General features: G+C 40.5%; 1 protein-coding gene across 3 annotated transcripts in view; it reads right to left on the reverse strand.

The window, feature by feature from the left end:
• The window catches only part of EML1 (EMAP like 1), a 93749-nt gene extending 80723 nt beyond the window's left edge, over positions 1–13026 (reverse strand). For 2 of the 3 annotated variants that reach the window (XM_004376729.3, XM_004376728.3), the window contains exon 1: positions 12840–13026. In XM_004376729.3, the coding sequence (XP_004376786.1) occupies positions 12840–12996 (157 nt within the window). In that variant the 5' untranslated portion in view covers positions 12997–13026. The remainder of the gene's footprint in view (positions 1–12839) is intronic. The other variant, XM_012555649.1, reaches the window with a different exon arrangement.
• Between the last annotated feature and the right edge of the window lie 634 nt (positions 13027–13660).

Here is a 13660-nt window from a genome sequence, read left to right on the forward strand (position 1 = left end):
GGAGGAGGGAGGGGAGGAGAAGGGGGAGAGGGAACGGGGGAAGGGGAGGAGGAGGGAGAAGAGGAGGAGGAAGGGGAGAAGGAGGGGGCGGTGACCACTCTTGAAATGTCAAGGAAGCTGGAAAGACTCTCCCTTGGCAAGATTCAATCACTGCTCCATCCTTCTTGATGATATCCTAGGGTTCGGCCAGCACTGACTTCTTAAACAGCATGATAATCACCACCACCAATATATTAAATATCTATTCTGCACATGACATCACACCAACTTTCTTCCATGTTTCTGTATCTAAAACAAAAGAGGCTGCTGTCATAAAGACTGTTGGAAGAAAACATTCATTCAATGGGAACGAGATGGGATCACGAAGACGGCAGGACGCAAGAGCATCTGTAACGAAGCATTTTTAAACAAGCAATCTTCTTAAAGCATCCATCAGAGAAACAGCACCAGGAAAGGTTTAAACCACACTTTCCTGCTCCTCAGGTGCTAAGATAAAGGAGTCCCTAGCTTCCAGATGGAACTAAGATATGAGACAATCTTCTGGTTTATAAAGGGGTGTGTGTGTGTTTTAAATAATGCTTGATTGTTCCTAGAGGCAGAACACGGCATGTTTTTAGAATGCATTCGTTTGGAGGGGTACCAGTATGACTGGAATCCCACCTCAGGGGAGGTTACTTTAAAGACCAAGGACTTTTGAGTCAGACAGGACTAGGCTCATTCCCGATTAGCTAAGTGACATAGATAAGTCACTTAACCTGTCCAAGTCTCAGCTTCTTTGCCTGTGAGACTTCCAAAATTGAGACGCCTGACTCCATCTCAGCTTTTATTTCCCTGCAACCATCAAGCCCTCAGATGGAATTAAGTACATAACGAAGAAAATGTTCTTCTCTGTGGTTAAACTAAAGACACGGAAAGAATGTTCCTTTGATTGATTTTTGTGACTTCCCTATCTGGGTTGGTATCTGGTTGCTCTGTCCTGTGTTCTAGTCTTGGGTTGTTTTCTGATGTTACTGATTTTCTAACTGGAGGACTCCCTTTAGTATTTTTTTTTTTTAACTTTTATTTTTTTAATTGTACTTCAGGTGAAGGTTTACAGAATAGTTTCTCATTAAACAGTAGTACACATATTGTTTTATGACACTGGTTAACAACCCCACGACATGTCAACCCTCTCCCTTCTCGACCTTTTTCTCCCTTTAGTATTTCTTGCAATTTCAGCTTGGTTTTTGCAAATTCCCTAAACTTCTGTTTATCTGGAAATGCCCTAATTTTGCCATCATATTTGAGAGATGGATTTGCTGGATATATAATTCTTGGCTGGCAATTTTTTTCCTTCAAGGCTTTATATATGTCATCCCATCGCCTTGTTGCCTGCATGGCTTCTGCTGAGTAGTCCGAGCTTATTCTTATCGACTGTCCTTTGTAGATGACTTTTCATTTATCCCTAGCTGCTCTTAAAATTCTCTATCTTTGGTTTTTGGCAAGTTTGATTACAATATGTCTTGGTGACTTTCTTTTGGGATCTACCTTATGTGGGGTTCAATAAGTGTCTTGGATAGATATCTTCTCATCTTTCACAATATCAGGGAAGTTTTCTGTCAACAAATCTTCAACAATTCTCTCTGTATTTCCTGTTCTCCCCCCTGTTCTGGTACTCCAATCATTCATAGGTTATTCCTCTTTATAGAATCCCATATAATTCTTAGGGTTTCTTCATTTTTTTAAATCCTTTTATCTGATTTTTCCTCAAATAAGTTGATGTCAAGTGCTTTATCTTCAATCTCACTAATTCTGACTTCCATTGCCTCAGCTCTGCTCCTATGACTTGGAAAGAATGTTCCTAAGGGAGGGTCTTGACACAAGACCCTTATCAGGTATCTCCTCAGCAGCCCTCAGGAAATGTTTTAAGATAATTAACTTGTGACTACCCTGTAAAGCCAGAATGCCCCTTAGAAGCAAAGATGGCAAGACTTTTCTCACATACTTTGGACATGTCATCAGGAAGGAAGGATCAGTCCCTGGAGAAGGATATCATGCTTGGTAAAGTAGAGGGTCAGTGAAAAAGAGGAACACCCTCAACAAGATGAGCTGATACAGTGGCTGCAACCATGGGCCCAAGCATAACTGATTGTGAGGATGGCGCAGGACCAGGCAGTGTTTCCTTCTGTTGTACACAGGGTCGCTATGAGTCGGAACCAACTCAATGCACCTGACAACTCTGTAAAACCCCCCCTTAGTCATCTCTTTAAACTAACCAATCCAAATAAGCCACATTTGTGTATCCAACCAATCAGTGTAAAGCCCCCCCAACCCCAATTTGCATTGTCCTGCCTCCTGCTTACCTAAGCTTACAACTTCCAATCAGAATGGCGTATTTTACGTTATAAACGTACCTCTGTAACTCCACCACTTTGGAGTGTTTGGTTTCATTTTGTGAGAACACACGTGTGCCCAATTTGAACTGTCTTGACCCTTCAATAAATCTCTTTGCTTTTATTTTTAACAGAGTATGCATCCTTACTCATTAATACCAGCACAGTGCCTACCACATAGCAGGCACAGGAGAAGTGGTAGTTAGTAACCATGGCTACATCCAGATTATGAAATGCTCCATCGTTTCCTTTTTGGACATCAGGGTGCAATTTAGTATCCTGAATGTAATGTGAAAGAATTAAATGCAGCATGTAAGTTATGATCGAGAGGTACCTGAGGCCAAATCAGATTCAGTGAGTGCCCCGGGCTAGATCCTGTGCACAGGGAGAGTTAGAATAAGGCCAGAGAACAGGTTCTCCCCCAGAAAACCAGTGCTTCTCATACTCAGGCCAAGGCAATGGGAGCGAGGCAGTAGAGTGTAGGGGAGGGACTCAGGCCCGGGAGTCAGAGCCAGGGCTCAGTCACAGCTGTGTCACTGCCTGGCAGTGCAACTACAGGACAGTCCCTCTGGGCCTCATTTTCCTTATCCATTAAGTAAAGGGTTTGGTCTACAAAACTTTTTTTTTTTTAAATTTTTTATTTCTTTATTGTGGTGAAAATACACATAATAAAACATACACCAATTCAACAATTTCTACATGTATAATTCAGAGTCTATAAATCTTTTTTAAGGTATCTTCCTGCTCTGAAATCTATGATCCTATTTCATGTGAGATGAGTGTTCTGGAAAACTATGTTTTCATTTAACTCAGTGTTCTAAGTTTTTATGCAAGTTAGCCACTCTGCAGAAATCCACGGAGACAGACCCACTGAGTCACCAGAAGTGAAGAAAGCAGCAAGGAAGGCAAGGGAGCTGAAGTCAGCAGACTTCTTGGCTGGGGAGGCACAGTGTCTTAGTTTGCTAATGCTGCTGTAAAAGAAATAACCACAAGTGGGTCACTTTACTGAACAGAAATTAATCTTCTCACAGTTCAGGAGGCTAGAAGTCCAAACTCAGGGCACCAGCTCTAGAGGAAGGCTCTCTCTGATGGTTCTGGGTCAGACAGAACCCCCACAGCGCTGTATTCTTTACTTGGCTTCCTCCCCTACGGTGTTGAATTGCAAAATCGTTCCCTTTGCTGGGCTCCCTCCCCTCCCCACCCCACCCAGTTTTTGCATTTGAATCCTGCTTTTGCTTAGAGGTTATATGCAAACCCCATTGCACCTGTGTAGCATGATTAAGAATGTTGCTGATGTAACCTGTATGAACTCCCTACTTGTAAACCCCTTTAAAAGTAACCTGTCTGCCCGTCCTTGGCGAGCAGTCTTGGCAGCAAGAAGCTCTGACTCCATTTTCTCATACAATGAAATAAAGGTGCCTTTTCTATTCTCCCACCTCGGTCTCTTGTTTATTGGCCAATACTAGTCACGCAGATAAGAACCTGGGGTTTCCACCAGAGAACACGGGGTGGAGGGGGGGAGGGGAATCCTTATCTCAGCTAATCTAGTATTCTTCTTGGCATTCCCGGGTGATCTCTAAGTAGCATTATTTAACCCCCTCCCCCTCATCTATCTATCTAACTGGCTTCTCTGTGCCTAATCTGCTCTTTTTATATCTCAAAGTGAGTAGGTTTAAGACACATCCTACACTGATATGACTTCATTAACATAACAAAGAAAACCATATTCCCAAATAGGATTACATGCACAGGGGTTAGGATTCCAACACATATTCTGGGGAGACACAATTCAATCCGTCACATGTAGTTCCCAGTAATATGTACGGTATTTACAGTCAGCAATTTCCTGCTACGTTTCATACTATTTCTTATGAGTCTCTATAAACGACCCTGAGTTCAATTCCCTGCGAAATAACCCCACAGTTTGGTAACAGAAAATCCCCTGTTCTAACTGAGGATTCAGGTCTCAGGTCTAAAAACATCCACAGTTAAGCCTGAAATGAATTTTTTTTTCATCTTTATAAATGATAGGTTCGTTATAGCCACACTTCAAGAAATACTATCCATGACAGTATATTTTTGAAACTACTGTTGATGCAAATATAGAAATGCAAGTATAGCAAGTCACATCTACTAATGCATATCACAATATTATACTGATACTGAATTACAATCTAAAGATGAGGAGACCCTTTGAACATATACCATATTAATAACTCAATGCACACTATAAGTAAAACCTCCCACTAGGTTTAGAAATAAGTTTAATTATTCAAAGCACGATTACTGTCATTATGTGTAAAAACCCAAAGTTTAATTTTAGCATAATATCTGACCGTTATGAACTTACAATTCCTAATTATCTATTTCAAAATTTAAAAGAAGACCGTCTTTGGGATTAGAGAAGGCAACCCACTTCAGATGCCTGGTAAGAGAATGTGAGACAAAGCAGATAAAGACATAAGCGGTGGGGAACAGTCCTATCCTAACTATCACCAACATACAGAACAATGACAGGTGCATTTAGCTTTGCCCAGCAATCCCGCTTCTAGGAATCTATCTCAAAGATACATTGGCATAAATACAAAATGGTGTATGTACAAGGCCAATCACTGCAGCACTAATTTGTAAAACAAAAATGATGGTACATCCTCATAATGGAAGTCCTATGCAGCTCTAAAAAGGAAAGATCTACATACCACAGCAGAATGTCCTCCAGGACATACTGTTAAGTGAGAAGAACAAGGTACAGAAGTGTGTGCAGTAGGCTTTTTATCTAGGAAGGGGCAGGGGTATGCATATATGCTTAGATATATATATATATTTTAATGAAAATGGTTACCTGTAAAAAATGGGTGGAAACAGGGTAGAGAAGACAGGTGTGGAAGCTTACTTTTTCTGAGTCTACCTTGTTTTATTGTGTTGGCTTTGGAATCATGTAAATGTTATACATAATTATATGACAAAATCAAACCAAAATAAAAAATTCCTAAAAATTGATAATAAAATGAAACAAATAAAAATCTCACTTATCAAGGGAAGAATTAACCACACAGAGAAAAATTATGTCAAGTGATTTTAAAATACAGTAATTTGATTAGTGATGCCTAATGGGATATAGGTTTAGGACAGAAAGAATTGTAGAAATTTCTTAAATGTTTTCAGTAATAATTTTTCTAATGATAATAGTGGCATTGTTATTTTGAAACTATTTTCTATACATTAGGATAAAGCCAATAAATAATTATATTCATGTAATTTAGAATCAAGATTTCAGTATAGGATAAACAGACATGAACACAAAATCAAAGAAGTTAAATATAAACATTATAATCTTAAATCTGAATGGGAAATAACAGTATGAACTCATGATTTAGTCTTCTCTTTCTTTCCTAGTCTTGTACACAGAAAAGGCCTAGAAGTACCAACCACCTCAAAAGTAATGAGTTCCCCTGATGCCTAGATTATGGTCTCTAATAATATGGTAAATTCTACAGCACAAATCAATCACTTTCTTTAAAAATAAGTGGTAAGAAAAAGATAAAGGAGGGAAATTTTTTTTTTTAATTGTGCTTTAGGTGAAAGTTTACAGCTCAAGTTTAATTTATCTTACAAAAATTTACACACACATTGTTATATGACCCTAGCTGCTATCCCTATAATATGACCGCATATTCGGGAGGGAAAATTTTTAATAATAATAAAAAAAAAAAAAGACGTGAGACATATCAGCATATCATTAGTTTGGTCTGTCCATACGCTATTCCTTAGGAGAGCTGGAGCAAAGACAGGGGAAGTGGCACTTCTTTAACAGATAACCATTAATTGTTAGTCCTTAAAAGGGACTTGAGAAAGTGACCCAGAGTGGCTGCCAAATTCTGGTCCTTTCCTAGTGTGTTCACTGGGGTTCAATGGGTACACTGCAGAACAGCAGCGACCAGCGACGCTGAGTCTGCGTTTCTCTACAGTCAACTTCTGCGTCAAGTTCAGGAGGTGCAGACTTGTTACCGGCCCGAGTGAAGCCAACGGTGAGTAAAACCATCCTGATGTGTGAATATCGCGCTGTTCATCCCTCAGAGGAGTAGGGTCTCAACGAAAGTGTCCCAGTTGGGGGGTATAGACAGTGCCACTAGACAGTACCTGCAGGTTACTTTTTGACATCACACTGGTGGGTGCCTACCTTTTGCCAAGGTCAGTATACCTGGACAAGTATTAAGCCAAGGACTAGATGCTCAACAGAGAAACAAAAGATTCTAAAGATTTCATTTAGGAACACAAATATTTAGAAAAAAATTTCCACACATTCTTGTGAACTCTGAAACATATAGTTTCCCTTAAAAGCATGGGTCTTTGCCACTGAAGTCTTACTGCAGGCCATGTTACTGAGGAATGAACTCACATCATCGTCTGGAAGCTTTATTTAATGACTTACTAGGCCAGAAATCTGAAGACTTACAGCAGATTTTAAATTCTCTTATTATATTATTTTTAAAAGATTTTGAAATTATAAAAATGTACATGAATCCAGCTTTAACATACTGCTTGACAGGTAGCTGAGGGTGTCAACTGTAGCACACTTATTTATTTGAATTCTCACGATTTAGTAGTACAACAATCTTGTAACATTAAACTTTGACATAATGGAAATACATATGGGGGGAAAAAGGACATTAACGAACTGATTGCAAAAGTCATTTACTGATGACCCAAATGCCTACCATTTGGGTAGATAAACAAGCTGTCGTACAGCCTTGTAACACGATTCGATAATAAAAAGGAATGAAGCACCGATACATGCTATAACATGTATGAACCCTGGAAACATTATGGGAAGTGAAAGAGGACAGTGACAAAGGACCACATTAACATGAAGATGTCCCCCACAGGCCAACCCACAGAGACAGAAAGCAGACTAGTGGAGGGGACAGAGGAACAGGCAATGACCAACAGGCACGGGCTATCTTTTTGGAGTGATCAGAAAGGCTCTAAAATTTGATAGTGGTGATGTTTGTGCAACTCTGTGCGTGTTCTAAACACCAAAGAACTGTATACTTTTAAAAGGGTGAATTTTACAGTACATAAATTATATCTCAATAAAGCTGTTACCTTCAAGAAGTCACTTATGACACATCCGGGGAAACTGGAATGCCGATTTGATATTAGACTCTATTAAGGAATAATATTAATTTTTAAGTATGATAATAGTATTGTGGATTTTCAAAAAGACAATCTTTCTATCTTAGAAACACAGTCTGACATATTTATAGCTAAAATGATACTAAGCCTTAAATTTGCTTTAAAATAATCCAATACGGCGTGAGAGGAAGTGGGGGGGATAATAAATAAAACAAAATTGACCACATGTTGGTAACTGATGAAGCAGGTAAAAGATACTTTTCTTTCTACTTTTGTATATGTTTGACTATTTCCGTAATACAAAGTTTAAAAGCAATCTTCCTTAGTTTCTGAAAAACGAAATACATCTACTAACCCTTTTCTACAGATCACTACAGAACACCTATCTAAACAGGGGAGAGCAATTAATGAGGAAAACCCAGGAAACTACAGGGTGTTCTGTCTAAGAGAAAGAGGAAGTGATTTTCCATAATTCACGAATTTGTCAGGAGAAAGCGCAGTAGGTAAGAAAGAGATTTAAAAAACTGCATCCTAATTTTGATTAAGCAAGATAAAGAACTAAGTTAATTATTAATCGATTTCGTTCACAGTAAAGAGCTGAAATTTTTTAATTTGGTAGCTGCACCTGTCTAATAAAACTTGTGAAGCTGCCACAACATAACATTTCACACAATGCCGCGCTGAATATCATCTCCTGTATCCGGGATACTTTGCAAATCAAATTAAACCTCAATAAAAGAAGCTCTTGTTCCAAGTCATGCAGTTATTAATTTTTTAAGTATTTGGTTGATTTGAATAATGCCAATCTAAATAATACTGTTGAGAGGCAGACGCAGAGAAGCAACAAGGGTGGCAGAAAGAACACAGGCTCAGAGTCAGCCAGGCCTTGGGGTCCAGCCCCAGTCTTGTGCCTAACTAGCTGTGTATCCCGGGGCAAATTATTCACCCTCCTAGAGGCTGTTTTCTCATCTGTAAAATGGGCATAATACGACCTGGAGAGATTACGTGAGTTAACAATCCAAAGTATCTACTGCAAAGTCCAGCACACAGTCAATCAATATACAGTAGCTACAAATATTATTTTGAATATCAGTGTTAATGTTCAGACGGTCTGCAGCTTCCTTCTGACAGTGGTTGAGGAAGCTAACTCTGAGGCTGGAGGGTTTCAACGTCCTGGGATGGCAGGACTGATGTGCTGATCAGCCTCCTCAGCAGAAGCTTTTTGGTTATATTCAGTAATTTTTTTGATCTATTAATTAATGGAGCTATTAACATAACCAATAAAAAGTCTGCAAAGGGTAATATTTTTTTTTTTAAAGTCAAGCTGCCAAATTACATTCTGAACAAACAAGCAAAATTTAAAATGAAAAATAAGAACTACTCACTGATTAACACCTAACGAAACAGATAGCCCAGAGACACGGAACGACTATACTTTAATCTACGTCTTACATGTAAATGCCTGTACACTCCCCGAGCACTGGAATGGACATGAACCATGCCTGAACACAATGGCTCTATTATTCATTTACTCCAAACTGCCATTCCCTGTCGTCAGGAGAACCCATGGAAGCAAACTCCAGCTTCCTGCACTTTCTCATAAGCACGCTTGTTGACCTCAGTACATCAGAGAGCAGATTCAGTGAGAAGAACGAAAGAAGTGGGTTTTCAAAAATAAATTTCTTCTGAATACTAAGAAACACACTACAGAACATTTAGAAATCAACTAAAAGGATAAAAAAAGAACGAGAACCATTTACAACCCTGCCACACAGAAAAAATCCACTGATAACTTTTGGTACACTTCTTTCCAACCTTGTTTGCATACATTTTGTTTATTTAGCTGAAATTATACAGGACATAGTTTCATATCTTGCTTTTGACGCTTAATGTAATACATGAGCGTTTCCCCTGTCGTCACCAACAATTTACAAACAGTTTTTAAAGGACTACACAACATTCAATCATATGGTGGTACCATAATTTTCTAGCCGTGCCCCAACAGGCTGCTTCTCGTTCCCTTACTGTTACCTATCCAGCTTTTCTTCCGCACGCATAAAGCTGCAATGGGCTCCTCTGCTCAAAGCATTTTTGTCTGTATCTATACTCACGATACCAACATATGACAGTGTCGGTTCACTGCATATCGCTAGGAGTGAGCATTCTCATCCCAGTACCCAACTCTGAAAAATATTTAACATTAGCAAGAATTTTAAGGATATACGCTTCCATAAACTCTATTTGATTCTCTTTTATCTGCTATATGGTAATCCAAGCTCAGAAAAAAAAAAATTCCAAATCTTTTTATCGGAAGGAAATCCAAAATAAAAAAGGCTAATTTTGCAGGCTAAGGTTCTGTTTGGTTAAGATGTATGACTCAGCAACACACTTCTTCATATTTAAAGAACACCAAAGGAAAAAGGAGAATAGTAAAATTTGGGGGAGATTATGTGGAAACTGAGCAAATCCTAAAACCCAGGGCAATATCATGAGGTTAAGGAGAGGTGGATCATTAGTACCAGAAGGCCAGTCCAGGGACAGGAAAATGTTACCAAGAAAAAGTCGATTCTGAGATAGAGTTCCCTCTATACAGACTACAAGGAGCCCTGGTGGCGCAGTGGCTAGGGACCTGGCTGGTAACTGAAAGTTCGGTAGTTAAAACCCACCAACTGCTCCACGGAACAAAGATGTGACAGTCTGCATCCATAAAGACTACAGCCTTGGAAAATCTATGGGGCAGTTCTACCCTGTCCTGTAGGGTCGCTGTGGGTTGGAAATGATTTGACAGCAATGGGATGGGTTATATAGACTACACAGGAGCCCTGGTGGCACAATGGTTTAGTGCTTGGCTGCTAACCAAAAGGTCAGTGGTTCAAAACCACCAGCGGCTCCAAGGGAGAAAAGACCTGGTGATCTGCTCCCATAAAGACTACAGCCTCGAGTTCTAGTCTGTCCTGTAGGGTCACTATGAGACGGAATCAACTTGACAGCATGCAACAACAACACAGACTATAAGGTCCTTGGGTGACACAAATGGTTTGCGCTCGACTACTAACATAAAGGCTGGAGGTTCAAACTCACCCAGTGGCGCCATGGAAGAAAGGCCTGGTGAACTGCCTCTGTAAAGACTGCACCCAAGAAAATCCTATGTAGCAGTTCTACTCGAACACATGGGGCCATCATGAATTGGAATCGACTCAACAGTAATGGCTTTGGTGGATTTCTTTTTTTTTTTTTTCACAGATTATGGAGTCCCCGGGTGGTACAAATGGTTAACACCCTCAGCCACTAACCGGAAGGTTGGAAGTTTGAGTCCACTCAGAGGAGAAGAATCACATGCCCACTCCACTGGGGGGCTACCACCCCTCACTGGCTTTCCTGTTATCACGGCCACGCTCTGTTTCTTGTGTGCCAGGCTGGCTATCCCGCTTTGATTTACTTTACCTATGAAAAGAATGCTATAAAGAAACATCTGATAACTATGAAAATTTATTTCTCTCCCAAGAAGTTTTTATAAACATAAAAATTTTACTCCTAATCAAGAAAAGAAAATTCCTGGTCAAACCCCCTTTCTTCTAATTGTCTAGAAATAAAGAAGTTTTAGAAGGCTGAAGTTTTATATAAAGCAACTACTTCAAATTTACCCTTTAGGATACAGTAGTCATCGGATTTATTTTTGGGAAGCTGAGTAGGTCATGAACACCTAAAGAAACCCGGTTTCCGTTTAAGATAAACTAATCGCTTGGTAAATCAAAAGGAGAAAAACATTAAAGGATTGTTCAAAATGTAGCCATCTGCCCAGCACGGAGATCCCGCCTGCAGCCAGTGATACCTAACCTGAAGGACAAAGTAGGTTTGGGAAACTGCAGCCGAGCACTTGAGAAAAAAGTTCACACGTGCAACTACAGACAGCACCCTCTCCTGACTCCATGGGAAATATGTCAACTGTGAAAGAATTTGTTCAATGCAAACACCCAAACTAAAAAGGTATTTTTAAAGGGTCATTTGCATGCCCTTTAAGTCTGCCTGATGTCAGAATGTTTGACCCAAAGGGATCTTACAGTCAAGATGAGTCGTGCTCTCTAGACATGGCCATAAGGAAACATGATTCTGGCAAAGGCTCAACAATGTATCCCAGTCAGAAGTAGATATGAGAGTACTAACTAGCAGGATATAAAGTTTTATGAAGCATTTTATTTCCAAAAATTTAAGAGGCAGGTCACTAAAAAGGTATTTAAACCAGTTGCCGTCGAGTCAACTCCAACTCACAGCAATCCCATGCGTGTCAGGATGGAACTGTGCTCCACAGGGTTTTCAGTGTCTTTGATCTTTCAAACGTAGATCTCCAGGTCTTTCTTCCAAGGCGCCTCTGGGTAGATTCAAACCTCCAGCCTTTCAGTTAGCAGCCTGGTGTGTTAACAGTCTGCACCAGCCAGGGACTCCAAAATGTATTAAATACACAGATAAACCAAAAAATCAAATCCACTGCCGTTAAGTCAATTCCAACTCATAGCAACCCTATATGACAGAGTAGAACTGCCCCCATAGGGTTTCCAAGGAGCAGCTGGTGGATTCAAACTGTCAACCTTTTGGTCAGCAGCCGTAGCTCTTAGCCACTGTACCACCTGCCTCCTTCCTAGGAGCCACGGGGACAAGGGTGATCTAAATTTAAAAAAAAAAAAACCCAGGTACAGAACTCTGGACTGGGCTGTGTCCTCATGGACAGTAGAGACAGAGAAACAGAGGGTTTTGTCCAGGAGGAGCTCGCCAGCTTGAAAAGGAGGAAAAAGTCAGTAATAAAGCTGGAGATTCTGAGCTCCTCAGGGGACAGGCCAGCCACTCCGTGTCCCCGTACCTGGCTCAAAGCCTCCCATGGGGTATATGATCAATGAAGTGCTTGCTGTGCTGACCTGAATGGAAGGTAAAAGCTGAGAACAGAGAAAGAGGTGAAGGCTACCCAAAAAGTTTCTGGGTGGATCATCCTCCAAAAGGAGCCCACAGTTTCTTATTGCAAGCTGCCTCCATTGTGCAGAATCTCAACCAAAAATTGTCCTCAACAGTTCACCCTGGATGGTTCCTTTCTTGACCCAACAAATATATACCAATCACCTACAAATCGACACCACTGGGCTATACAATTCACCAACACATTTCATCAGCGAGCCAAAAATATTGCCATGCTTGGTGTGATGATTTGGATACAGCGAGCGTGTTCTGCTGTTATTCTGAGCTTTGATTCTGTCAATACTAACGAGTGCAATGTCTCTCCTGGAGAAAGAACCTTCAATGAAACCAGATCTGCTCTTGTTCCTGTGATTCTAAGCTGCTCACCTTTGGTCGGTCCCTTCCTGTTAAGGACGGCCTGCTGTTCCTCGGTGATGTTCAGCCGCCGAACCACATCGGCCAGAGCTGACTTGAGCAGCTGGATGTCATCTTCTTGCATCTGGACTCGCTGCTCCAGTGAAGCAATGCGGTCCGTCACCTCCATGCTACTTGCAGCAGAGGCACTGTCATCTAAACAGAAGGAAAGGGCCGAGTGAGTCTTAAATTTTCCCCAGAGAAACAGGATCAATGGGCATGTACTCGCTTTAACATAATAAAGTTTAAAAACTGAAGACAAGTGCTCAAGTGCAGAAATCCTGCAAAATCGTTTCCTATCAAGGCACAACTCTTCATTCGACTACAGTCTTTCCACTCTACTTGTGTTTCTCATTCTTAAACTGTGTTTTTAATTGCCTTTATATTTTTCTAGATGCAGTCCAACTCGTTTTCTTTGCCATGGTCTTGGAAAACCTCAGAAGCAGAACAGATATTAGAACACATTTACTTCAACTTCCCACACACTGCAGAAATCCATTCTGCGTAGTCTTGTAGGTCTTGTTCCAACAATGCTAACAGGTCGTATAATCCCAAGGCCACACTACCCATCAGTCAAGACTTTCAATGATGGGCTACTCTAACACAGCAATATGAGTGGTCAAATCTGTTTGGTAGGCATACCCTTATAGTCATAGTAATCGCATTTTCTTGTATAGAATCATTAATTCCCAAATCCTTGCCAAGGTCTACAAGGCCCTAGACGATCAGACCCTTCCTTGCCTCTCCAACCTCATCGTCTATCATTCTTCCCTTCACTTAGTATGCCCCAGCCA

This window comes from Trichechus manatus, unplaced genomic scaffold (assembly GCF_000243295.1).
Source record: "Trichechus manatus latirostris isolate Lorelei unplaced genomic scaffold, TriManLat1.0 scaffold00045, whole genome shotgun sequence".
NCBI classification, from domain to species: domain Eukaryota; kingdom Metazoa; phylum Chordata; class Mammalia; order Sirenia; family Trichechidae; genus Trichechus; species Trichechus manatus.